Source organism: Camponotus vicinus, unplaced genomic scaffold (assembly GCF_025532165.1).
Source record: "Camponotus vicinus isolate PSW18456_S1 unplaced genomic scaffold, iyCamVici1.0 SCAF_3, whole genome shotgun sequence".
In the NCBI taxonomy this organism is placed as follows: domain Eukaryota; kingdom Metazoa; phylum Arthropoda; class Insecta; order Hymenoptera; family Formicidae; genus Camponotus; species Camponotus vicinus.
In genome coordinates, this window is record NW_028141967.1 from 5,206,714 (window position 1) to 5,234,609 (window position 27,896).

The 27,896-nt window shown below is 36.0% G+C and overlaps 1 protein-coding gene across 5 annotated transcripts in view; it reads left to right on the top strand.

Annotated features, from left to right (window-relative positions):
- Dachs (unconventional myosin-IXb-like dachs) overlaps positions 1–25,464 on the top strand; it is a 48,917-nt gene extending 23,453 nt beyond the window's left edge. For 2 of the 5 annotated variants that reach the window (XM_083093564.1, XM_083093566.1), the window contains exons 3-18: positions 14,164–14,526; positions 14,888–15,174; positions 18,016–18,187; positions 18,262–18,434; positions 18,669–18,828; positions 18,943–19,059; positions 19,287–19,522; positions 20,153–20,342; positions 20,640–20,917; positions 21,988–22,177; positions 22,438–22,609; positions 22,882–23,093; positions 23,269–23,531; positions 23,762–24,040; positions 24,360–24,459; positions 24,960–25,464. In XM_083093564.1, the coding sequence (XP_082949690.1) occupies positions 14,164–14,526; positions 14,888–15,174; positions 18,016–18,187; positions 18,262–18,434; positions 18,669–18,828; positions 18,943–19,059; positions 19,287–19,522; positions 20,153–20,342; positions 20,640–20,917; positions 21,988–22,177; positions 22,438–22,609; positions 22,882–23,093; positions 23,269–23,531; positions 23,762–24,040; positions 24,360–24,459; positions 24,960–25,117 (3,350 nt within the window). In that variant the 3' untranslated portion in view covers positions 25,118–25,464. Of the gene's footprint in view, positions 1–6,346; positions 7,043–13,673; positions 13,807–14,163; positions 14,527–14,887; positions 15,175–18,015; positions 18,188–18,261; positions 18,435–18,668; positions 18,829–18,942; positions 19,060–19,286; positions 19,523–20,152; positions 20,343–20,639; positions 20,918–21,987; positions 22,178–22,437; positions 22,610–22,881; positions 23,094–23,268; positions 23,532–23,761; positions 24,041–24,359; positions 24,460–24,959 lie in introns of those variants that run through there. The other 3 variants (XM_083093568.1, XM_083093567.1, XM_083093569.1) reach the window with 3 other exon arrangements.
- Positions 25,465–27,896: the final 2,432 nt, after the last annotated feature.

The window sequence follows — 27,896 nt, forward strand, 5'->3', positions numbered from 1 at the left end:
CTTTGAACACGCAAATTTATTTGCTTGCGGAAATTTTTGAAAATTGAAGAGCGAGAGAGAGAGAAAAAAATTTTTGATTATCCATATATTAATTAAGTCATCAATAAAAAAATGTCATGACACGCATTAAGATTGAAGCCTTCGTGTTCGCTTGATCCACCTCGCTCGGACAGACAAATGCTCTCGTGAGCCGCCATAAATTTTCACCAGTAGTCTTCGCAGTTACGAAAAGCATCGGCGTCTCGAATCGCGATAAAAGCATCTCTAAAACCCGCGGCCATCGTCGCATAGCGACATATCGTCGGCTAAAAGCAGAGCCGCATACACATAGGTCCGCGTGTGAATGCTTTCGCGCTGAACAATCGCGGAGGAGTCAGCCCCCGATCGTTTCTAGCCCCAGAGAGGAGCTTTACTCCTTCGAACACGACGCCATTATCGTTATTCCCTTTATTATCCAACTATTACGAACCATATCCGTTGCTATTGTTCCTCGAAATCGGATATGGGATTTTTTGCACGTACAGTCCGTAGAGAAAGATGGATCTGCTTCATCGGGGAGATAGAGACAACTGTGAGAGATTTCAAAGTTATCGATAAAATAGAGGATGAATTTACAACGAGCAGCTACATATTTTTATTTTTAAATTATTATATATTTTCTTTATATCAATTGATTCCTCTCATTATTTTGTGTATAAAAGTACTGAAATAAGATAATCAAAAAGTGAATATTTTACGAGATATTTCATAGTTTAATATGTGAAATTAAAATATAAAATATTTCATAAGCTGTCAATTTTTAAATATCCTGCCCTTATAACTTTTTACGCTGAATATTTTGAGAAATCGATTTACATTTAAACAAATTAGAGTAGTTCCATTTAAAAAAACTTTTTAACCTTCGATCTTATAAAAAAATACAGATACTATCCCAGCAAACACCAAATAACATTTATATAATTGTCAGTTGTAATTTCCCACTCAATAATATAACTGTGACATGTTATATAACAGTTATATAACAATTATATAACAGTTATATAACAGTTATATAACAGTTATTTGGTGTTTGCTGGGATGTAATGATCTTCTTATTCAACTTTTATACGTGATAACTTTTATAAAATAAATAATTTACAAGTTATATAGATGGCCTTTTAATTGCCACCTTATTATCGATATAACTTCGTGAATGATGTATCAAGAAGCTCTTTGAGTGTCCATAAAATTTTGAACTTACGTCGATACACGAAGAAAATCCTGTTCCATAAAACCGTGCTCGTCACGCAGATGATCTCGAGGCGCACGTCGCCAGGAATCATTCAGATGACTGCGCCCGATCCTGCCGCCATTTATCCTATCCGTAGGAGCGCTTCGATCCGCGGTTATGCGAATCTCATTTTCTGCTATGGTCGCCGTAGCTTCTCCACCAGACGAGATAAGCCGTGTACTCGTGCTGGAACTTAAAGGATCCGGCTGCGTGTCCTCGCAGGAAGAAGCGCGGGAGGCCGCGAGATAAGCCTCGATGTATTCTCAAGTTCGTATAATATTAATAACGCGTCTCTCCCATCACCCATGCTTCTCGATATAAACTCCAATCGTTCCCATAATCGCGTATCGCGCTCGCCGAAGTGGCACAGGCGACCTTATTGCCTTCCGATTAGTTTGTCCCCTCCTGTCACCTCCCCCCCTTTCCTTAGCTTCCCCTTTAAGTTTAGCGTTTAAGCAGCTCTCTTGTTTATTATTGCAAATAAGTGTTTGCTCGCGTACAAAGTTGCGGTGAGGGAGAGGAGATAAGCTCGCGAAGAGGATACTTATACCTGTTTTGAGCTGGAAACTCTGCCAATTTACATCGCATCTTACTCCGTCACCTTTCGATCCCTGATAATTGAAGTCTTCGAGTCTCTAGGATTGAGATTTTTCGAAAGTCTCGATTTAAGTTGGCTCGCAAGAAAGATCGACAGGGCAATAACAGCAACTATAATTGGGCTGTTTTTATATTCTTGATCCTGCGTCACGCAACTAAGAAAAATAATCCTCCGGATTGACGGCAGAGGATATCTCTTGTATCGCGATCGATGAGACGCGTCTCTTCGTCACCAGTGTAATCCCTTAAGATCCGCTAGACTAACCGATCGGGTTTCACGGCTTTTCAATATGTAATGGGGCGAACAAATTATATCGCGCCGTGTCTCGCACGCGGGGTGACGTCGAATGATGGATCGTTCGGATTTTCGATTTTAGTCGTGGAAAGAAAATCCCCAAGGTCATTATGTCGCGGCAACTTTTTCCTTTTAGCCACGCTTGAAAAATTACGGCTGAATCAATAACATCCTTCGATTTTCAAGAATATAGATTGACATGTTTTGAATAAAGCGAGGGCGAAGGCAGCTCGCAAAATTAACTCGTGAATTTACTAGGATGGGATGAAAAGTAAAACTTTATTGTAACAATGTCGAATTGCTTCCTATCGGACTGGAAGTTGTGCAAGTTTGAACAAAGAAGTAGTGAATTAAGCTTCACTCGTCCGCAAAATAACGTTACACAAGCGCTACATTGTATTTAAATTGCTATTTTTTCGAAAAAGAAAAATCACATCGATCACCATTGTTACGCGAATAATGTTTTGATGTCGCTTCTATTCATCCAATTAAACGTCGAGCAAGGCACGGCTTCGGGACCACCACGAGGGAGGAAGATGCACAAAGGATGGAAGGAATGGAGCCGGGTCAGAAAGCATAACGTCTGTATCAAGAAAAGATCAAAAAAAAGAGCAAAGAGGGAGGAGATGGAACAGCTTGAGAGAAGAAAGGAGGGAAGAGGGTGAAAGCGTTTGAAACCAGAATCTACGGAAGACGAAAACAGAAGATAAGTTCCGGGAAAGAGAGAAGAGGAAAAAGGAGAAAGCAGAAAGGAAAATCGTAGGATTCAAAAGGATAAAAAATGAAGAAATCAATCCCGGAAATTCACATCAGCAGATTGTCCTTTAAGATTTATAGATCTGCAAAATGCTCGACCTCTGAATCTTCGTAAAAAAATCTGCAATTTTGGAAAGAGAAGATTTAAATTAACTTTATTTTTGAAAATTTTCTAGATTCTTAATCTTTGATACTTGAATTTCTCTAAGTGTCCAGATTCTTAATCGTTCTGTTTCCTGATAATATTGCAGTCTTTGAAATTGCTTGCGATCTCTAAATTTTTATATTTTATCTTTTTACCATTCTAATTGTATAAGATTCTCCCTCGAGAATTTTTCATCTTGATCCCCTCGCTCGTAGGATGCTGACCGGCGAATCAGAAACAAAGAAAGACAAAGAAAGGAAGACAAAAACGTATCTGGTCCGGTGTCAGCCGCTGACGGATGGGCCCATGAGTTTCCTCAAGGTCTCACGAATCCGCGATACCGTAGTCCTTTTCGTTTCATTCATTTCAACTCAGCCAAGTGAATGCGGATCCATTATTCCTACATCATCAGATTCTTTCAAATTTCTATCGTTAACTGCCTCTAATTTCTATCGTTCTTCCAAACAAACACAAGAAAAAAGAAAAATTAAAAATTACACTCACCCTTAATCACTGTATTTCATTTTATATTATTGATGTGACATGTGTTGCTGTTAAGTTGATAAAAGAGCGTTGATTGTGAGTCTCTGAAATATTTATATTGACAAATCTTTTAATTAACAAATTTAATTAAAGCAGTGATTATTTTTAAACAAGCCATTTTATTAAGAATCATATAAATTGTTTTTGGAAGATTAGCCAATGTTCATCTTTTATTAGCTGATAAATTTGAAAATTACTTGATTACTTTTGCATTCCCTTTCCCAGAAATAATATAAATTTATAAAACGATAGATGTAATAAAAAGATATACATTGTTTAATAAAAAATATAAGAAATTAATTAAGTGTATAAATTAATACAACGTGTAAAAAAGAATTATCAATGTGTATCAATTTTCTAGTATGTATGAATAATTTTTATATAGAGCTTATATTAAAATACAATTTTTGAATTTTTTATATTATATTTTAAATACACATAACGACATAAAGATTACTGAAATTTTTTGGGCCTTATTTATTTATTTAATTGCTTAACATACTTGATCTTTTAGTCTCATGCTCTTCGATCGCATAGAAAGTTTCTTCAAGATCCCGCTTTTTTTTACAAGAGCTATATCGATAACCCTTGTAAAAAAGTTCTAAAGAAGGATAAATTTCTGGATCGGTAATACATCGTTCGAGCAGATCCTCGAAGATCTTATTTTGAAGAACGATAAAGTATCAACCGAAGCAGAGCCATACTCTTCGGGTTGTCTCGCCAGATCGTGCTAGCAGTTCTACGGGCCCACTTGAGTAGTATAACGTCGTCTACCTTATCGACGCAAAGTTAGCGCGAACCGAACCTGCATGAGGCCCCATAAGCTTGTTTTCTACTCGGCTCCGTCTCATTCACGTTGAAACCGGTTTTCTACAGAGATTTGAATTTCGTTGCAAAGAACAAATCCTCTTCCTTCTGGTTGCCTTTCTCCTCCAGCCGAGAGAAGTTGGGCCTTATATCGAATCATCAGAAATGCTCAACGCAGTTCCTCGATTTGTTACATTTAAATTTACGATTCCCACGTGTTGTTTGAATATCAAAATAGTTATATTTTAATAAATCTTTAGATTGCACGCAATGAGTCTGAAATGTTGAGTTCTCAACTTTCAAATTTTTTAATGGGACTTTAATAAAGTCGTGTAAATTTATATTTCAGAATTTTAAATTATCTAGAGAAAAATATATTATAAAATTTTGGAATTTATAAACGCGAAAAAATTTCTTTTGAAAAAAAAATTTCTTCAAGTAACTGTATTATTAATATCCGTTTTAATAAGAAAATAATAAATTTTATAAAAATCTGAAAATTAATAATTAATATTACTCGAGCAACTTCAAATTAAAATCTTAAATGTCACGTCACATTCATCTTTATATATAAATATATGATTCAGAATTTTCATTCGAGGACACAATTAATCTTCATCTCATTATAAATAGATTTATTCATGTTAAATATCCAGTGTTCGCGCCGAATCTACTTTCGCAACGAGGTAACTTCTTGCAATATACTTGTCGATAGCGAGCGCACTCGCATGGTGGGACCTCATAGTGGTCGTCGGCCCCTGCCAGGGTCTTCCTCCCTCCGCGTTGCCACTTACGAAGTCTTCACTCCCTTCCCCTCCCCGCCCGCATCGTACGGAGCGAGGAGAAGCGGGCCCCAGCAGGCCCATTGCGCCAGGAGGGGGGAAGCTAGACTCGGGGGAAGATGAGGAACGAGCGAGGCAATAAGGGAAGAGGAGATAAAGCGAGAAAGCGCTCCTCTCTCGCAACGACGATGTAACATTGTTTATGACATACACACGGGGTAAGCCCCGATGCACAGCCATGCTGGATTCCTTTCGCGGCTGTAGATCAAAATTATAAGGCAGAACGCGCCCGCTCGGAACGTCCGCTCGGGATTCCCTCGAATGTGCCATCCTCCGAATTCTCCTGCTTCATCCTCCTTTCGTCGCCCCCGACGAAAAAGGGAGCAAGGGCGCTCCGAGAATGCCGCGAAGATCGATAGCTTCGTTTGTCTCCTCTCTTTTTTCGGCGAAACATGAGCGCAAGCCTTCTTCGGATCCGTGTGTCTTTTTCACTTTGTATCGCTCTTCAACCCTGGCTACCTTGCGAGCTGCCATTCATCGGGTAGATAGGTCAGGTGACACGTATCACGTGTCGCGCTCATCGAGCAGCTCAATGGCTGCTTGTCAGTAGATGAATACTCGCCAAGCAACAAGTGACTTAAAGAACTGGATGGATGCCTACTTTAGAAATGTCTCGAATTCACATTCGAGTGGCACAAAAGATCGACAATTGGCGCACACTTGGCGATTGAAGACAGCTGATTAGAAACGGATTTAATTAAGGTTATTTATTTATTTTATAAGGTTTAATAAGGTTTTATTAATTATTTTACATTCTTCTTGCTGGATTTAAAGCTTTGGTATCTCTCTCTTTCGCGAATTGTCGAATCTATTTAAATTAATATGTATGTTGGATCTCCAAACTTGTCATTAAATTTCTTTACGAGGATCCGGTTCTCGTTTTAAGGTCCACCAAGTAGATTAGCAAGACGCGCGATAAACCGCAGTGAATCGTGGAGGTCTGCCTAAGGTAAGTCTAGGGCCGCAGCCATTTTTCCGCAGCCTCACACGGAGCGGTCCAGTCGGAGAGACCAGCCTTCCCCACCTTTCCTTACCCCCTTCTTCCCTCCAACTCCGCTCGACAGATATCCTGAATCTCGGCGTGCCCGTGGTGCCTTCCATCTAACTACCTGCGGACCAGGTAAGTCGCGGCTCTTACCTGCTGGAGTTACGGCAAAGGCGCTTTAGGAGAAATAAGGCCCAGAAGGTGGGTCCCAGGCAACAATGACGCCCAGTTGAACGCGATGGCTCGGCGCTCCTCGCGTGCCCGAAAGTGCGTGTTGCCTCATGTTTGACAAGGTTTGCCGCTCGTAGAAAATCGCGACAGTGTCAGTGCAATGAAATTTATCTGCGTTTTCCGACAATTTCGTTGATTTACGCGCTTTTGCGAAGTTTTTCGAGACAGAAGGTCTTTTTGATTTCTCAAAAAAAGGGAAAGAGAAAAATCTAGTGTATAAACCCTCGGATCGAGTATAACTGATATTTTACATAGTGCAATGTGATGATAAATTTGAGTGTCTCCGATTTTGCTGGCTGATTTACCGGTGGAAGATGTGCGAGTGCGGTGACGAGTGCGCCGAGGACACGAAGACGCGGAAATCCCGAGTTGTTCTGTGATATGGCTCGTTAGGCCCGCAGAAACGTTCGATTGAATCTAAAGGGAAGTCTCAGGGGGAGAGGAAAATTCTTGAACGAGATTAAGTTCCGAACGCCTGAAATGGCTACCCTCGGTCTCTCCAAAGTCTTCATATTGGACAAGTATTTCACGGAGCTGCAGAAGTTCTGGGAGACCGAGAAGAAGCTGCAAGGTACAAAGCTTCAAAGCTGCGACAGAGAGTATCCTCCTGTTGATTCTAATGATCAAGAATGTCCTTCCTTTCATTCTTGAAATCTTTGCAGTCCTCGAGTTTTAATTTAGACTTTTATCATCTATAAAATCTTCTTATCAAAGATTCTTAATTTCGGAATTTTCGCAGAAATATCTGTTTAAAGTTTTTTTAATCTCTTATATGATTTATGTATTCCTGGATTTTTGGTTTCTTGAAATATTGAAAGACTGCATTAAAAAGAATTAAAAAGCTTTTCTTCAAAAACGCAAATATATTTTTACTCACTATTTTCTTTTTATAATCCTTTACATTTAAATTTTTACATTTTACAAATTGCAATATTTAATCGATAGTTCTTGTTTTTATTCAGGAATGAAAATTTTAAAGAGTGTTCTAAAGTCTCGTTAGATTTTAACGCAGGAAATGGGGTGCTCAAAATACTCGCTACAACCCTGCCATATTAAAAAGATGAAGAGTTGTGGTGGTCATTATAAAAGTTGCCTACGCTTTACAGTTAAAGTAATACAGTTTCTTTATATCTTCACGGCTGTTCCTTCTTGATTACCTTCCAGCATTCTTAACTGTACCCGAGAGGTTAAAATCTCTCGTAAAAAATTTACGCGATCTCCGGAATCAGAAATTTACACCGTGTACATTAAGCGACTATAAACATTTATATTCATGTAACTTTATTGCTAACGCATGTATATACTAATTTACTGCTGATTATTTCCGATTAGTAATGTTCGGGCACTTGTGATTTGAAAGTCAAATAAGAATTTCGACAAATTAAAATCAATTCAAGATGGAAATTATAAATATAAATCTTACTCTTTAAATAATTTTAGATGACAAGATTTTTAATTTCAAAACTTTGAATCAATATATATTTAATTTAAATTATTATATTTAGTCAATTTAAATTAATAAATTTTACTAAGATTCTTTAATATTTAATGTCATCTATATTATTTAAAAATTTGTTTTTAATATTTCTTAGTTTAAAATTATTTATTATATATATAATATAATATTTCTTAGTTATATATATAATATAATATTTCTTAGTTAAATTATTTATTTATTTTTATAGGAAATGTTTTTCATATAATTTTACATTTTAAATGTTTCCCATATAATTATATATATAAAATTATTGTAAATATACTTCTTTATATGTATTATATATTCGAGACATTTTCTTCAAATCTTTGAGAGCTTCTTTTACAAACCTTCCTTAAGGTGGTAAATGTCAATGAAGTCATTCGCGTGGAAATGCAAACGCTAGATTTTTAGACACCTTAGACAGTGCACTAAATGCGTCGGGAGGAGTTTAGAAGAAATGTGGAAAGCGCCCCGAGATCGAGATAACTTTTTCACTCGCTTGTTTCCCAACTCGGAAGCGTCATTATTCTGCCGTCTAGGACACCCTTACAGCTATTGTTTCATTATAGCGCGTCCTTCACAATTACGGGCTTCCCGAGTAATTAGGCGGAGGGAGAGAGAGGGGGCAAGATATAATTAAAATACCTTCCACTTCTTTGCCGTCATTAACCGCGTCGCGCACGAAAAATTGCAAGAAATTGACTATGTTGTAAGATGTTGTAATTAGAAGAAGCATGCGCAATATTCATAAGAATGCCTTATAGTCCCCTGAGAGATAATTTATATTGCTATATATTTTTAATTTATTTTAATCATTATAATACAATTATGCAATATTAATAATGTATATTATGAATATAATAAATATTATAATATATATATATATATATTATGAATATTATTGCGTGTGCATAAATTAATTATTATTCTCCTTCAATATTTTAATCTTTGATTTTGCTCCCTCTCTCTCTCTCTCTCTCTCTCTTTTTGATTCTTTATTTATTTTTGAGATTGATATAAATATTTTTAATAAGTAATTTAAAAAAACAGAAAATATTTAAAAACTTTAAATATGATAAATTTGACTTATAGATAAAAATTTGTGCGTTTCTTTTCGTATCGGAAATTCATTGTTTAGTTATGAGCTTAAGAACTATTATAAGCCTATTGCCTTATAAGCATTAGTGCCTTAAGTCTTAAGGTTATAAGAATGCGAGTAGTCGACCGGTTGTCAGAAGCAATCTCAAGGTCACAGGACAGTTGAAACTCTAGAAAAAAAATAATAGAAGAGGAACAGAAAATTATTATACAAGAAGTAAGAATTAAATAAAAATGTTTAATCGTGTATATAATTCAATAATCTTAATTTTAAAGAGAAAGAGAAAGAGTGTATTTGAGAAATTTATAACGTTTGCATAATTTTTGAAAAAAATCTCATAAATAAAAAGATTATTATTATTGTGATAATAGATGAAAATTAATTATAATATTCGGATAATGTATTTTGAGTTATTACAATTCTCATGAGAAAAAGAAATTATTGTCTTGTTCTCCAAAATAGCTCTGAAGCAGCACAAATGGTGACATTTAGATAATTATGTAAATCTCGTAATCTCGAAAAAGCAAGCACCTTTTGTTACATAATAAGCGAGAAAAGGTCCTTTCTTACTGAGATTTATGCGAAGCAATGGCCTAAAGCAGTGCATCCAGCTGCAACCGTTCTGCCCACGCGCTGCGGGCGTAAAAACGTGCATGTAAAAAACACGAAAGTAGACAATGTGCATAGGTCACGCTGCGACCCGTTCGTGAATGCGCATTAACTCGAACAAATCAAACAATGATATCAACGTGAGCAACACTTAATGTTTCCAATATTTCCAGTCTTCGTCACGAGACACGTTATGCGAAAAATATGCTACATATATAACAATATATCGCTCTACAATAGCAACATTTGACAATTAAAATTGTTTAAAATAACAATTAACCGAGCCAACAATTAATGGTAAACAATATTCGATAGGACTGGCCGTGAATAGAGATGAGAACTCGACGTTATCCTATATAAGCTTTCTTGATTTCATAATGTTCAAAGTCGTTACGCTTATTGCCACTTCGTGGCACCGCATTTCGCAAGGTTTCGCGGTGAATTGGTACCGTGGGAAATTATCATTTTATTAAGACCCGACATGTATAGATCTGACAGCTGTTTATTTATCTCGTATATCCTATCGCCTCTGTCCATCCCAGTGGAGATAGCATACGCGAAATTTATTTGCTTTTCAATAGGTGTACCATAAAGCGATGCATAGAAATTGCAATTTACCGAAATGCTCTTCTGGACCATCTCGTGTGCGCGCATCTCGCTTATGCATCTCTATTAATTTAATGAGATATTTTTAAGTATGTAACACGAGAGACGAAATGTAGAATTTTTAACGTATGCGAAAAGTAGCTGTAAAATCGACCTAGTTTGTTAAAAGTTTTGCTTTAAAAGATTAGCTTCCTTGAATTATCCTTTAGGTGACAAAAAATTATTTAACAACCCCATTTAATTCATTTTTGTGATTTTAATAATGTTAGAGATAGTTCAAAAAATATTTTATCTCGAGGAAATTGTGGCGAACAACTTTTAATGTGTCACAAGAGACGAACTATACAACATTTATGTCGAAAATTCCATCGAGGCGTACATCGCGAATGGTCCGGAGAAAAGAATCCTGCCATTTGACCACAAATTTATAAATGGATCACGCGTTAGGGTAAGCCCCCTCCTCCCTGCCTTCCCCCGTGTCTAATTACGAATTAAGTTTCGACATACGTGAGGGTGTCGCCATTAATTTCGCCGCGATTTGGTAATCTGAGCGCGCAAGGGAGAAATGTAGAGTACCTCCCGCGATTAATTCGCCTCTTTCGTTATCTGGCTACCTGTGTCAAAGCACAAGGGCACTTAAGACAGGTACTCCAGTTTTTTCTTCTTTTTATCCTATTTCTGTTCTTTTACATTTTGAAAGAATAGAGATAGGATGAAGAGAGAAGAAAACGTCTTCTCCTCTTCTTCCACCGATTCCTTTCAAATTGGCTGTTTTCGATGTTATGCACAATTTTAATAATTTTCTACTTCTTTGTTATAACTATAAATTATTGAACTTTCTTTATTTGATATATTAATTTGATTAATCACTATTTTAAATAATTTATTTAATTTTATTATTAAATATATGTTATGTTGATATAAAAATGTATAAATATATATTTTTTATTTCCTGAAAATTTAATTTTATAAAGAAATTGTATATAAATGTAAATAGTATAATAGTATAATAATTTAGAAATTATAGAAACCATATTTTTATGGAAATAATTGTAATTAGGAAAATTGTCTTATTTACATGACACACACAATTGAAATGCGAGATTACGCAACTTCTTGATAAAGACAGTTTAGTGGAACCTAAATATTTGAGACCGACATTCTTGAAACCTACATACGTGAGAGACCCTGAATTTGAAGGATTCATAAAGATTCGAAGAACACAAGAAATCCTGTTTATAGATTCAAGGATAACTGCAAATCCGCAGTGTTGAAAAAAAGGAAAAATTAATACCCGCAGAAAGGGATATATAAAATAGAGGACGGAGAGGAGAGGTCAACGCCGATATAAGTCGAAGAAACATTAGTCGAAAGAGTTACGATGAATGGAGTGTAGGCGTGCGGTGCCGTGAGAAGAATAAGACGAAAAAGAACCTGTTTTCTTCGAAGGAGAGCGTTCAGCTCCCAAAGGTACCTGCGCAGTTTAATTCCCGCGTAGTAGGACCTGTCCGCTATATTACAGGGTGCTTGAAAAGTAAGATTTTTACCGCTCTTGCGCTGCCATTTATTATCGTTTATTATGATTTATTCATTTAGACATTTTTTGCACGTCGATTAAATTTATTAGGATCGTTTTAGAGAATAATCATCTCGACACACAAAATAAAATCATGCATGTCAGCTTCTATTTTTATATCGGTCATTATTGCACTTAATTTCTTGTGATTGTCATATATGTCATTTTCTTACGAAAAGGATAATTTAATTTCTTATTTAATTCCATACTATTATAAAATGTCGAATTTTGGAATATTTATCTACACATTTATTACAATCGATTATAGCGCAAGTGCAATCCTTGCGGCCGTAATATGGTTCCCTTTGAATGCGTTTACCTCGATTCGACATCGGCGAGCATTATCATAATCCACAAAGACGCGGAATGTTCGAAATAATCCCATATTGAATCGGCTCTCTGGCGAGAACTGGGCGCAAATAAAGCACCGCACGCGTTAAACAACTTACTTCGCGATTCCAAAACCGGTTATGTAACTAATCCCGTATCCGGAAGTTAGTTGTATCGAGCAACGAGACCAGTTTCCCGATGCGAATCAAGCACCGGGTTATCGTGTGTCGTTCGGTCGAGGAGGTTTAGCGTCTCTCTTTTTCTCTTTCCCTGAAAAAGGGGAAAAAACGAAGGAAAACGTGTCTTGGAGGAACGCGACATTCCGGAGAACACTTTCGATCGCACTTAGAATCGATCAAATGGAGGACTGCTGATGAGACGCTGACGCGATTTCAGGTCGCTGATAATCTCAACTAGTTAACTCGCTCGCCGATCTGATTAAGAGCGTTTGTAGGTAGTTTATCTGCAAAGGAGAGAATAAACATGCTGTGTAATATGTGCGATATGACATTCGAGCAATTTTTCAGCGCTATTAATTGTGCCGGAACAATCTCCAAGCATTGCGATTAATAGAGAATCTAAAAATCATTGTAGATAAAGAACAGAATTTAAAGCCGTTTCAGAGAAAATCAAGTTTGCTCTTGATTAATTTAAGCTGTGGTTACAATTTCTTCAGAGAAGGAAAGAGAGATCATTTGAATGATACATAAATTCACTTATAGATAGAAATAATTGACATGAACTGTCAGATTTAATCGTTTTAGATAATAATGTTATAAATAGATAATATTATTATATATAATATATTGATAATAAATTAGTAGAGAAAATTAATAATGGAAATTATTGTGATGAAAGCGTTCAATAAATAATTAATATTATAATCTACTTTGTTTATGCATAATGTTAATATATGTAGAATTCATTGCTAGATTTATAGATTACACGGTTACCTTCGTAGACCGAAAGATTACTAGAAAAAGAATGAATTTATGGCTTTATAATTAGTTTTTTTTATCTTATAATGTAAACAATTTAAAATTGTATCAATGATACTTTCCCTCTTCGTTTTTCATCACGTTTTTTTCCTCTAAAAAGAAGCAAGAGATTTATTTGAATTGTATAAAAAAATTTAATTTATCGATTATAATTTATTATCTACTCAAAATTTTCCGAAATTCCTCGAAAAAGAAACACAGCTCCCAAGCTTTATTTAATTCCATTTTAATTATTTTCCAATTTTTAATTCCATTTTTTAATTATATTCCATTTAATTATTTTTAAAAATTTTGATTTGCACTTTATAAAATTTCTTTCGGAAAAGTCAACGTCAGATCCCTTGACGTGTCATATTAACGACAGAGAGAAACGCACACTGGTCAGTCACGTGATACGATCGACCTCAGCAGCTCTCAGCTTTTTCCCTCGGGTGACGGAGAGAAATTCATCTCTCCATCGAGAGCGCAGCCTTCCTTCATTTCGACTTATCCACTATTGTATCTTAGATTAACGGTATCCGAAGAGCAGCGCGATTGGCCACTCGAGAGATGCGCGCACACGTGACGGATATAAAGAGGATAATGAGAGGTGAACTCAAGAACACGAGGCAAAGCAGGACCAGAAAGAATGTAACACAAGGTAGAGAGATCGATATACATCCTTGACCACATGACTCTCCGAGAATTCTCCTATGATCATCGCAATTTAATATATAATAATTATTTCAAATCAAATTACTTTTAGCAAGTGTCAAATCAACAAATATCGCTAATTAAAATACTACGAATGAAGCGAGCAAAAATCTCTGGCCCTTCATGACCTGTTAAACTGCATCATTTCCAGCTCGATAGGAATTTTTAAATGAAGGAGTGATCATGTCAATCACACCAATACTCAGCGAAAAGAGCAACTTTAATTTCTCACCACGTGAAATTATAAGATACGAGGTAGCATTACATCGTATTTCAAAGACGTGTCCCGGTTTGCTTCCCGCAGATGCTTCCTCGTCGAACGAAGCGGTGCACCTACAGCAGCGCCTGCGGAGCCTCAGCACGGAACTGGTGACCCTGAGGAACCGGCTGCACGTAAGTCAACCGGGGAACGCGTCAGGTCCGGCGAATGGCACATCCGGGCCCCTGTCGAAGAGTCCGGAGAAGGGTGGCGCACCCCCCTCGCCGGCACCAGCGGTACCCCCGAGGACCACCCTGCCACCTGGCAGCGGCGCCCCGGTATCCCACGGGATCGGTCATCCCGCGGGTCACACGCTGACGGCCTCCGCGATCGTTCATCCGCATGTCAATCACGCCAGCGCGAACGCGCTCAACCATAACTCGACCGCAGCCAATAATTTAATATCTGGTTAGTGCTCACGGATATCTCCATGTTCCCCCATGCACGCTCTTGACTTCGTAACTGGATTTTATAGATCTACGATCGCGGGATGTGTACCGTTAGGCGACATCTACGGTTGTCTAACGCTACATGAGGGAAGTTTAAATGATAACAGAGGATCTCTGTTCATCAATTAATTAACCGGTCGCATGTAACTTTTTATTAGTGGGAGAGAAGTTACTAGGTCCCCTTATTGTGTCTCGTGAAGATAATTTGTCTTCATTCTTCTAGACAAGTGCAAATTTCGTAGATGCTGACGATAAAGAACCCAATAATATAGCAAGAGTAATTGACAGAGCCCCCTAACTCTTTTTCTCGACCTGTTCAGACCTAGATCCCCTGAAACGGCACAACGGAGTGCCCGACGATGGGATAGTGTCATGCGTGACGGCCCTAGGATGCCTCCGGTCGCCGCCGATCTCCAGCATTATCGCCGAGGTGAAGAACGCGAGGAGCAACCAGAGCCAGCATCGATGCCTTCCGAAAGCCAGCGCTCCCTCGCCCGGCCCTGCGACCACCACGGCCTTCGACGACCTCATTCATCTACCCGGACCTCTCACGGAGGATGCAGTACTCAAGTGCCTTCAAGCTCGCTTCTGCGCCAAACAGTACCATGTAAGAGAGAGACCAGTTAAAATAGATAAATTGCCCAAAATTTGAACATTCCAAATATTTCAAAAATTTCAAATATTTCAATAAAAGACTCTCAAAGTAAAAAATGACAAGTAAAGTAAAATGCACCAAATGGGTCTGTCGCGTATAAGGATTGGGTTTTGGTCATTTGTTTGGATAGAGTAACTGTACAGAAAATTAATTATGCAAAACCGTGTGTCTAGGTAATTCTAGATCACACTTTTGTAGCATGGTGTCTAGTGAATTAAATCACCTAACCATAATCATGTAGCGTTAAATATATCGCGTGAATGTACATACTATGAATCCCGATTGCAGTAGCTGCAGCTTCCTAACTCTCGCAATCTTACGCTCTAAAGGTCCAAAGATTCCAGAGAGACCTAACATTCACGAGTATCGCGTGTACATGCACACACACACACGCACATATACGCGCATGTGCACACAAACTAAGTAATGTATCCGTGCGCGAATGCAACGCGGCTGTGCCGAGGCGGAATGCAAAGAGGCGGTCTCGAATCATATTCATAAGTACACGGGGCGATATGCGAGTCGGTGTTGGTGTTGGTGGCCGCAATAACACAAACACACCGCGCGGCCGATATGCCGTCATTAAGAATTCACCCCGTCTCCCCGGCTGGTTCGTGCATGCCACCCTGCCGCAGGAAACCCACGCACAGGTGGCACGCACGCTCGCATTCCGATGATGCGATCGGCCGGGCCGGCTTTACTTCTCATACATTTCCCATCGTGCCATGTATATAATTGACTAGGATTACTCCAGTTAACCATGCTTTCCACGACGATGAGCTTGAATTGATTGCTTTCCGACAACTTTCAATTTCGATGGTCTCCAATCAAGCAATCAATTAAGACAACTAGGATAGAAAAGAATTTTAAAAAGCATATTTATAAAAATTATATACATGGTATTTCTTAATAAGTGCGCAAAATTTTAGGAGATGATTCTTTGTCGAAAATTAAGGAGGGTTTTTCATATAAACATATACTCCTACATCTCTCCCTGTAGAGTTACATTCCTCTAAAAATGGGAGTGAAAGTTAGGTTTTTATTTTTTTCTCAAATTTGGAACAAGTTAAAGAAATGAAATTAGGTGGATATTTTCTACTAGTAAAAAGGTTATTTATTAATATTTTTTCCTTCCGTATTGTTATAAGGGGATGAAACTAGCAACCCCTATTCAATTTTTTATTAGAACTTTTTAATGTTTATATGAAAAATCCCCTTTAATTTTCCACAAAGAAAATCATCTCCAAAAATTTTTCGCACTTATTAAGAAACACCCTGTATATGTATGCAAGAAGGTAATGCACCAATTTAGCAAATTTTGCGATAAATGTTGAAAAAAATTATTATTTGTCCCTAAATAATAATTATTTAAAATTATAATTTCTTACAAGCTGTCTCCGAGCAATCTACTAATTTAAATTTAATTAAATTAATTCTATATTCAATTTCTTTTGTTGTAAATAAATTTTTACACTTGTCACTTTGATAACTTGTTTCGCATGTCATTCATCATGATAGGACAGGCTGTTTGACTTTTTACACGAAGCGTTCGATTTCTTCGCGATTGTTCTTCATTTAAACGATCTATTGAGAAACCTTTCCGTGATCTGGGTTCCTCAGGCGAGCGAGGACCTTTTTCTTCATCGATTGTGATCGATCGGATACCTCGTTTCGACCACAAGAAGCAAACTGATCATATATTTACGCAAGCTCATTATGCAATCTATCAGACTTGAACTTTGATATTTGAGTAAAATCTGAAAAAGTTGTTGACCAATCTTTCACTCAATTTCTGAACTTTAATATTCAGTTTATATAGATTACAAATTAATTATAGATTACGAATCTCTCTAATGTCTTGTCGACGTAGATTGCAGAATAATTATGCATGTGATTATTTATATAATAATGAGCAAATTTAAATGTAAGAAGAGGAACATTTCGTTAAAATATTATTCAAATTGCAGTTCGAGCGCACATTATCTGAAAATTTTCCTAAACGACGCCCGTTGATTTATGTTCCATTTCTGTGTATTAAAGCGATCGTTTGCACTTTTGGGAGTTAATGATCGAGATCACGATAGTTTTCTTCGCCGTTGATGACGCTCTCACCCATTATCGGCAGTGCACGCACAGGTGCGTGATCTGTTTGCAGCTCGCATACGCAGATTTCGATCATCTTCTTTCCGCCACCCATCTTACAATTTTCGACAAGAAACTGGTTCCATCCTCCCTCCTCCGTTTCCAATAATTTTCACACACTTGAGGCCGCTTTTTATTCGTTCATTTTCTTTTCTTTAATTCCAAGAACATTAAGTATGAGTTAAGCTACAAAGATTAAAAAATTAATTACATCCTAGTAACGGTTTGAGGAAGAGGACTTTTACAAATTTTGAAATTCCGCCAATATTATATGAAGATTAATAAACTGCAAGAATATTTTTCTTGTAAATTAGGGATTATTCTCATATAAATTATTATTGATAAGAGCAAAATAATTTGACATCTTAGGTACGAATTTTCAAGAAACAAAAATCAAGAGACAAAAATCTTATTAAATTGAAATTATATAAATATACATGTATTATATATTATGTATATATGTACAATACATTGAATTAATTTAAATTCAAATTAAATTAAAATTAATGAAATAAATAAAATTAAATTTAATAGAATTAAATTTAAATTAAATTTAAATCGATTAAAATGAATTTTACTAACGATATTGTCAAAAAAATGCGATTTCTGTCAGAAAATAAATTTATTCGAGGAAAAAAAATATTTTTCTAGACAAATGTGGGTCCCATATTGGTTTGCGTGAATCCGTATACAGACGTGGGCAATCCGTTAACTTTAACGAGCACCAGGACGGTACCATTAGCGCCTCAACTGAACAAGGTTGTCCAGGAAGCCGTGAGGCAGCAATCGGAGACCGGATATCCGCAGGCGATTATCCTTTCCGGTAAGTCTCCTGGTGGATTCATTCTCCTCTTTTCCCTTTCAAGAATAAAATCTCTAGAATTTCCTCCTACGCAGGAACAAGCGGTTCCGGAAAAACGTACGCTTCAATGCTGTTACTTAGGCAACTCTTCGACGTCGCCGGCGGCGGACCGGAAACGGACGCTTTCAAACATCTAGCGGCAGCCTTCACGGTCCTGAGATCCTTGGGCTCAGCGAAAACCGCCACAAATTCGGAGAGCTCGAGGATAGTAAGTGCTTCCCTTCAAAATGCATAAGATAGAAGAAGATAGCGGGAGAAGGAAAGAAGAAGGAGAAGGGTAGCTTGTGAAAAGAGAGATTATATAAAATCGGTAACAATATATTAAAATTAGAAATAATATGAAAATAATAACGAGCACAAATAGTACACGAAGAGTAGTCATATTGTATAAAGACAATACAACTTCATGTTAATTAATACAAGAATGATTTGTTATATTCAGGGTCACTTTATCGAGGTTCAGGTAACGGATGGTGCTTTGTACAGGACAAAAATTCATTGTTACTTCTTAGACCAGACCAGAGTAATCAGACCATTGCCGGACGAGAAAAACTACCATATATTTTATCAGATGTTGGCCGGATTGTCTCACGACGAGCGAGGTAATAGCACAATTAATTGTGACAGATATGGTACACCAATAATATATATGATACTCTGTTAATTTAATTTATTACAACACGCAGTAAAAATACTCATCTTGACCATTTTTGCAGTTAAATTAAATCTGGAAGGATATAATCTGAAAAATTTGAGATACCTCCAACACGGTGACACGCGACAGGACGAAGCCGAGGATGCCATTCGATTTCAAGCGTGGAAAGCCTGCCTAGGTACGTGTCAGCTGTACAGAAGAAATCGCGTAAAATTCAATAAAATAGCTTTTTTCAATTAAATGCAATTAAATCTGAATCAAGATATAATTTATTTATTTCTAGTATATTTATTTAATTATTTCTAATATATTTATTTATTTATTTTTATTTAATTAAATTGTTTTAAAATATATTCAATTAATTTTTATAAAACCTGGTTTAATAATTCTTCATTCTTTGCTCAGGCGTTCTGGGCATCCCGTTTTTGGACGTCGTAAGAGTATTAGCGGCAGTGCTCATACTCGGAAACGTCGGTTTCACGGACGGTCCTAGCGTGGAGGTAGGCGTGATTGGCGAGAACGAGTTGTCCTCTGTAGCAGCACTCCTGGGAGTTCCTCCGCCAGCTTTGTTGCGAGGACTCACCTCGAGGACTCACAACGCGCGCGGTCAGCTCGTTAAATCCGTCTGTGACGCTAACATGGTACCGTTATAGAACCCTGCTGATGAGATGAGACAGTGATGAGCAACTCCATCCCATCTTATTACGAGCTGGGATCGAATGATTCTCTCTAGAATCTCTAAAACTTTGAAAACTTTATTTTTCGTGATGCTAGATACTTGGATTTTTTAAATTTGAGAGAAAAAATTTTTTTCGCGTAAATCATTCTTACTTTCTTATATTAATTTCTCCGATAGTTACATCTTTCAATCCTCGTATTTTAAGGAAATTTGGATCACTAAATTTGTCAAATTTGTTAACTTTTTCATAAATCCTTTACTCTGTAATCTCTCCAATTATAAGATAAAACGACTATTACATTCTTAGATTCTTCTGTTTTCAATTTTATTTATTTTTCCTAATTTAATACTTCGTTTGCGAAAAGTTTGAGGATGCTTTGGAGCAAAATTTTTAATTTCTCTTTTATGTATTATTTAACGAAATATGGTCGAAACATAAGTGAGCTACAAGCTTTCTCTGAATCGCAAATTTGCTTTGAATTGCAAATCACAAAAGAGCCAGGGTCATTAAAAAGTTGCTCGGCACTGCGATTAAGTATTATCATGTATTAACATCGAGACCATGTTGAACACACGATGTTTGTTTACACAGTCTAACATGACCAGGGATTCGCTAGCAAAGGCGCTTTATTGCCGCACCGTAGCCACAATCGTGAGACGAGCCAACAGCTTGAAGAGACTCGGCTCGACTCTCGGTACCCTCTCATCCGATTCCAACGAATCCGTCCATAATCAAGCGGAGGTCACCAGCCAACATGCTTCCACAGTGGGCAGCTCGGCAGGTCTTTATTACAACAATTATTGCAACATATTTCTGTTTTTCTCGATAGTAATTTGATAATTTGCAAGTAACATTTGATCGACGTAATCTTATTATGCTTATTATGGAATAAATTCGAAACAGGTATCATTGTAATTGACAATCCAATAATTACATTTAAAAAAGGGAATATCAGTTTTCCAATAAAAAAGATGTCTCAAGAAAGAAATCTTTTACGTGTATCAGGCTTTAAAGAATTATGGCTTCGATCTTTTATTTTTTAGTGTGATGAATAAAGTAAAGGCTGAGAATTTTTCAGGAGGAACAGGATCCAGAAGCATGACCGCCCTGAATAACGCCGTGCGACACGCTACGGACGGTTTCATCGGCATCCTGGACATGTTCGGGTTCGAGGATCCTAAACCGAGCCAGCTGGAACATCTCTGCATCAATCTCTGCGCGGAGACGATGCAGCACTTCTACAACACTCACATATTTAAAAGCTCCATCGAGAGCTGTCGCGACGAAGGCATCCGGTGCGACGTTGAAGTTGACTATGTTGACAATGTGCCATGTATTGATCTCATTTCTTCCCTGGTAAGTTCCTCTCTCTGTATCGAATACGAAAATCGTTGCTAACATAACTCTCTCTCCCTCTCTCTCTCTCTCTCTCTCTCTCTCTCTCTCAATCTCAATAAAATAATTAATCTCCTGAAAGAGCTGTTTTTCCTTTAATATAATTTTTGATATTTAATTTTTCAATATTTTACTTATGTGAGAGAAAATTGTGTTGATGAGATGAAGGTTTTAAATTTTATAAACTCTTCGGTAAATTCCTCTTTCTGTATCAAATATGAAAATCGTTGTTCACATAACACTCTCTCAATCTCAATAAAATAATTAATCTCCTGAAAGCAGCTGTCTTTCCTTTAATATAATTTTTCGATATTTTACTTATATGAGATATCGTTGTGTTGACGAGATGGAGGTTTTAAATTTTCTAAACTCTTCGGTAAATTCTTCTTTCTGTGTCAAATATGAAAATCGTTGCTCACATAATATTCTCTCAATCTCAATAAAATAATTAATCTCCTGAAAGCAGCTGTCTTTCCTTTAATGTAATTTTTCGATATTTTACTTATATGAGATATCGTTGTGTTGACGAGATGGAGGTTTTAAATTTTCTAAACTCTTCGGTAAATTCTTCTTTCTGTGTCAAATATGAAAATCGTTGCTCACATAACACTCTCTCAATCTCAATAAAATAATTAATCTCCTGAAAATAGCTGTTTGTCCTTTAATGTAATGTTTCAATATTTTATGAGAGATCGTTGTGTTGATGAGATGAAGGTTTTAAATTTTCTAAACTCTTCGGTAAATTCCTTTTCCTATATCGAATATGAAAATCATTATTCGCGTAACACTTTATCACTCTCAATATAAATAATTAATCTCTTGAAAGGAATTATTTTTCCTTCAATGTAATTTTTAAATATTTTATTTGCACGAGAGAAAATTGTGTCGATAAAATAAAGATTTTAAATTTTTTGAATTCTTAAATTCCAACACATTAGTATTTTAAAATAAGATCCTTTTTAATTTTGCCTATATAAATTCTCCGATTATTTATTAAAAAATGCTATTGTTAATACGCCTATTATTTATAGCGTACCGGATTGTTAAGCATGTTGGATGTGGAAGGTTCTATGCACGGGACTGCCGAAAGTTACGTCGCCAAAGTAAAGGTGCAGCACAAGCAGAATCCTCGACTATTCGAACCGAGGACCGTCGACTGTAGGTCTTTCGGTATTCAGCACTTTGCAGGAAGAGTCACTTACGATGCTTCGGATTTTCTCGGTGTGTAAAATTTCTCTCATTATATTTCACGATGTTATGAACTCCATGATTAATACTTGAAGTGTAATAACAAGAATTATATTATTATTATATATAATATTATTGAATATTATTGCAATCAATAATATATTATTATACATACTATAATATAATATTGAATTCCAATAATATTCAATATCATAATATTATTGAATTGGCTAAATCGAGTAAATACAAGAAATAAATTGCAATTATTCAATTCAATAATTTCATTTTTAAAGATACAAATAAGGATGTCGTCCCTGATGACTTGGTGGCGGTCTTTTACAAGCACACTTGCAGTTTCGGCTTCGCCACGCATCTATTTGGCAGCGAGCTGAAAGCATTATACGCGAGCGACACTGTGCCGAGGGGTGTCAGTTTCCGTATATCGCCAACCTCTCACACTGATCTGTAAGTAATCGATGATATAAATTAAGCATTAATAATATTTTTTTACTAAGGAAATTATTTTATTCACTTTAAATTATTTCTCTTTTCCTTCCTCTGCAAAAATTGCCGACATATTTGCTGAAAAAATCTTTGTCGGTAATTAATTTGAGATGCGTGCACAATTAATTTTTTGTGACGTAAATTATTTATATAAGTATCTACGTCTTTATTTAATTATTGCCTATAAAACTTAATTAAGAGAAGAAAGTAAAAGCACGTGTTCTTTGTTACAGTTTAAACGGAGACGAGCCAATATCGACGTTGACGCAGGACTTTCATACGAGATTAGACAATCTCCTGAGGACTCTAGTTCACGCTAGACCGCACTTCGTCAGATGCATTAGAAGCAATAGTACCGAGACGCCGATGCACCTCGACAGGGGAGTCACGATGCGTCAGATACGCTCGTTACAGGTCCTGGAAACGGTGAACCTTATGGCGGGAGGTAAACTGTCAAAATGCAATTTTAACTTAATTATAAAGAGACTCTAAATTTTCAAGTTATTGGAGGAAAAAAGAAATCACATTTTTATGATGGTTACAAAGATACGCGTGCAAAACAGCGTCATTTAATTACGATAGTCCTGGAAATAATATTTACATGGCAACTCGCGTGGCAGGATATCCGCACAGAATGCGATTTAAAGCCTTCAACGCGAGGTATAGGCTGATCGCGCCCTTCAAGCAGCTGCGTCGCGCCGAGGAGCAGGCTGTCGAGGACACGAAATTGATTTTGCAAAACGCGCAGCAGCTGAAGAGTAAATTCGGCGCCAGCACTAGCTGGGCCCTCGGCAAGAGGCATATTTTTCTCAGCGAAGGTATCAGGCAGCAGCTCGAGAATCTACGGGCGGATACGCGAAAGAAGGCTGCAACAGTAATACAGGTAGATATTTCTATTTTAATAATCTCTTCTCTTTTTTTTGTTTTATAAACCATTCTATTTTATACGAGAAAAAAATTTTTTTGAAAATATTTGATTCATTTATTCATCATTTATCGAATGTTTGATTTTATTTGAAAATATTTGAAACCAATGCGGCGTTTCTCTTTGTATCTGGAAGAGGGAAGAATTTTGAAACAAACAAAACAAGTTTGTTTTTGCATCGGTTTTAGTCTACGTGGAGAGGATGGAGGGTACGAAAGAGGTGGCCTTTAAGAAGGACAACTTTAGGCGTAACATCCGGTATCGGTCAGAAAAAACCGCAACAATCGCCCAATACCGGAACCAATACCGGAAGCGTTCAGAGAAACGTCACTGCTGGCGCAGGAACTGGGACTGGCACTCGTCCAAGACCGCAGCCAATCGCTGGCACACCTCCCCCGGATCCTTCGGAGAAGTGCGCCGATCAGAAGATGATCCAACAAACTTGTACACTCTTCGGACTAGATCTGGTGAGCTTCTCCATATACTAGCTTCATACACACAGTTCAAAAAGTTCAAGACAATAAAAACGATATGAGAGAAGTAATCGATATAAAATTGAGTATACAAAAATTTTGAATACAAGAAAATGCATAGATTTTGACGTTTTCTCTTTATCTTTGGATTATTATATTTTTCGTCTAAAAATCTTATAATAAATATCAAAATATTATAATATTTCGTACTTAGTACTTTAATATTTTGGGTAAGATAGCAGGTTTTATCACAAAATACTACAAAGAAAATCTTATTAATTTAATATAATCCCTTTTGTGGACCTTCCTACAGGAGCGACCGCCACCCGTCCCGCCTAGCAGATCTTACACTGTGACCGGGAACACAAAACTTGGTTATCCGCAAACCAGGATTATGAAAATGCCCTTTCCAGGTAAGAAATATCATTAAAATAGTATTTTCCAAAATATATAATAATGTTATATAGAATAATATTAAATATGAAATATATAAATATAAAAAAACAAACACAAATTTAGATATTTGATTTGAATGAAAAGAAAGAAAAAGAAAATTCACTTTTTTATTTTTTTACGCTAAAATTTGTATTTAAATGCTTAGAAATTTATTACTAATGTTAAAAAATATTTTTTCAAATATAATATTTAATAGATTCTGAATGTTTAATTCTCTTTTAATGAATTGCTTAAGTTTTTATTTTTTTTTATATCATATAAATCACATAAATTGTATAATTATTACAAAATATGTATTAACTTTTAGAATATTGTTTAATTTTTATATTAAATAATTTTTATATTTTTAATACGTATTATTTTTACTCTTATAATTTTTTATTTTTATATTAAAAGTGTTATTAAACTAATTATTAATAATTAATAATTATTTAATAATTTAAAACATATGTTTTAGAAAAGGGTGAAGGCGAGGTGGTGCTATTGAAGGGAGAGACAGTTTTAGTCGTAGGTGCGTCGCCGAGACGAGGCCATCTTCTTGTAGAGCACAATAACACTACGTTACATGTGCCGTATCAATTTATGGAACTAAAACCTTGCAATATTAATGTTTAATGATACTATTTATTCAACCCATTTCAATAAGAGAAGAAGCTGTATTATTGCTTTCTTCGATTCAACTTTTAAAAAATTTACGTTTCGTTACATTCCTCCATAAAAAACTTGTACAAAGATTATCACAAACGTGAAACAAGAAATAGAAATCTAAATTATAATATACCATGTTATTTTTATATGTTTAATATATAGGTAAAGAATTTTTTTATATTATATTTCTATTTTATATTATTTTTACAAATTTATTAACCCTCTATGTAAATTCGAAACAACGTTTACCTTACAAAGTGATTAATCAGTTAATCATTTAATTGTATATATATCCCAGCAAACACCAAGTAACATTTATATAATTGTTAGTTGTAATTTCTCATTCAAAAATATAACATGTTATGTAACAGTTATATTTTTGAGTGGGAAATTACAACTAATAGTTATATAACTGTTATTTGGTGTTTGCTGGGATCAGTTAAGTAAATAAAAATTAACATAAAAAAAAATTATATATATATAAATATATATATATATATATGTATAATTTTTTTCATTTTATTTTCTACAAGTGAAAGACGATAATTATTCTTTTTGAGGAGAAAAATAAGTTCAACCATCGAGGATTGATAAAATAATAAAATTGTCGAGCTCTTTGTCGAGCATCTTATGAGGACGTTGTACTCTTTTCGCGCGAAGGTTACTTGGTCTCGATCATGTCTATCGTCTGCCAATTAATTGCCATAAGATCGTCTGCAAGAGCACACCGGCAAAAGTTAGGGTAGGGTGATTAGTATTAAGGGAACGCCGGCGGCGTCACTCGCGGTGGATTCACCTCTAAAGGACAGTGAACTTCGTCCTCTAATTAATTACACCTCCCGTTAAACGAGCTTAACGCGGAAGTCACCGCGCGGCCGTGCTTATCGCTCATTTCAGACACGGCATACTGACTTACCTTAAGCTACGTTCGTCTTCTATGTAGATAAGAGATGCTCGTAAAAAAGTCTGGGATACCCGATAAGAAGAGTGCGGGCCAAAAGCGCAATGATAATGGACTAAAGTTAAGCGACATGGTTGGAAAAAAAATGGAATAAACGTGGAATAAATATCAATTGATACTCTCGATAAATCATGACATCCTCTCTTTGTGCTAATTAATAATCAAATTTCAATTTCCTTTCGACAAATGGAGTAATCTGATACTTTGAATATCAATCCGATCTATTTAATTTTGTCTGCATTTTGTTAAGAGTAGCTTCACTTCGGGATATATTGCGTGTAGAGAAAAATGTATAAGGCTCACGCGCGTGCATTGCTCTTATCAGGTACCTAATAGACTTATATATGTATTTTTAAAAAGCAGGTTATGGATTACATATGTAATTTACATGCATAGAATATACACGCGACGATACATGGAACAGATTAGGTTCTACACTTAATAATATTACTTACCAACAGTATTCGCTTGTCTATCTTGAATTCTTAGTGCCAATTAGAGATTCTCACTGCCACGATAATATATCTGTACTATAAGATTTATGATTGTAAGTTTATATAAATGATTACAATCTGTCGCCGTAGAAGGATTCGTCTTTTGTAGATACACAATCAATTCGTTCGCCTCGTCGATTCCGAGAGGAATTTACAGGAATAAGTTAGAAGCTCGCGTTGAATATCTTAATCTAGGTCTTTTCAGAAGCTGTATATACGTAAAGTCGCAATCATATGTACACATATATAGGGATAATTGTATGCGAAGATTATATAAAAATCAAGTATACGGCACCTTTGAAAAGGGGGCAATTATAACAGCTGCTTTATTTTTTTCTTTCTTCCTCTTTCCAATTTCACCGTAAAATTATCTTCCCGATCCAAATGTTGAAATATGGAAACATTTCCATTTCGATGTTTTTTTTATTTCTCCGTATCTCTCTGTTTTTTGACATGCATACAATACAACCGTGTTCCATCCATGATAGGGCAACATTGTTTTAACTCGTCGATTCCTCTCGGCGTGATAAAAGAATAAAATTTAAAGATTCGTGCAATTTAAATTTCAGAAGAAAAACTTCAAACTTTTGGGAAAAATTCCTCTACTTCGTAACTTTGCAAGTTTTCTCTAAATAATAAGAAAGAATAATAACGAATAATAATAATAATAAAAAGAAATAAATAAATAAAAATAATAAAGAAAATAATAATAGTAAATAATAATAAATATTTATAATATTTATAACAATCATCATATATTAATATATAATATATAATAATAATAAATAATAACATTATTAATAATAATAAAAATAATAATAGTAATAAAAAAGAAAATAATAATAATAAAGAGAAAAAATAAATAATAATAGGGAAGAAAAATGTAATACATACATTTTTGGGAGATGCACGTATTTTTAAGCATGTGCAAACATCTATTAAGGAAAATTGTGTTTCAGCGTAGCGTAAAAGAGTCGAATACCTAGAAAAGTAGGAATCCAAGAAACCGGAAATACCGGGATCTTGCGTGTGTTTCGAGCTTACCTGCATGGCTGGAATGCACTGGCTTTGATGCGCAACGCTAAACACATACCACCGGAATTCATCTCACGAACCGAGGAAGCTTTATAGCCGGGAGAAGAAGCGCGTTGCGTTTCCCTTCCGCAAGCAGCGTTCTTACGTAAACAGATCTTTAAGCCGCTCCCGCAGCGATGGCGACGCCGGCGCCGACGTTGACATGCACTACGCATTTACAGAAACTGATAAAATCTCAGCTAGCGCGACGTTTGTA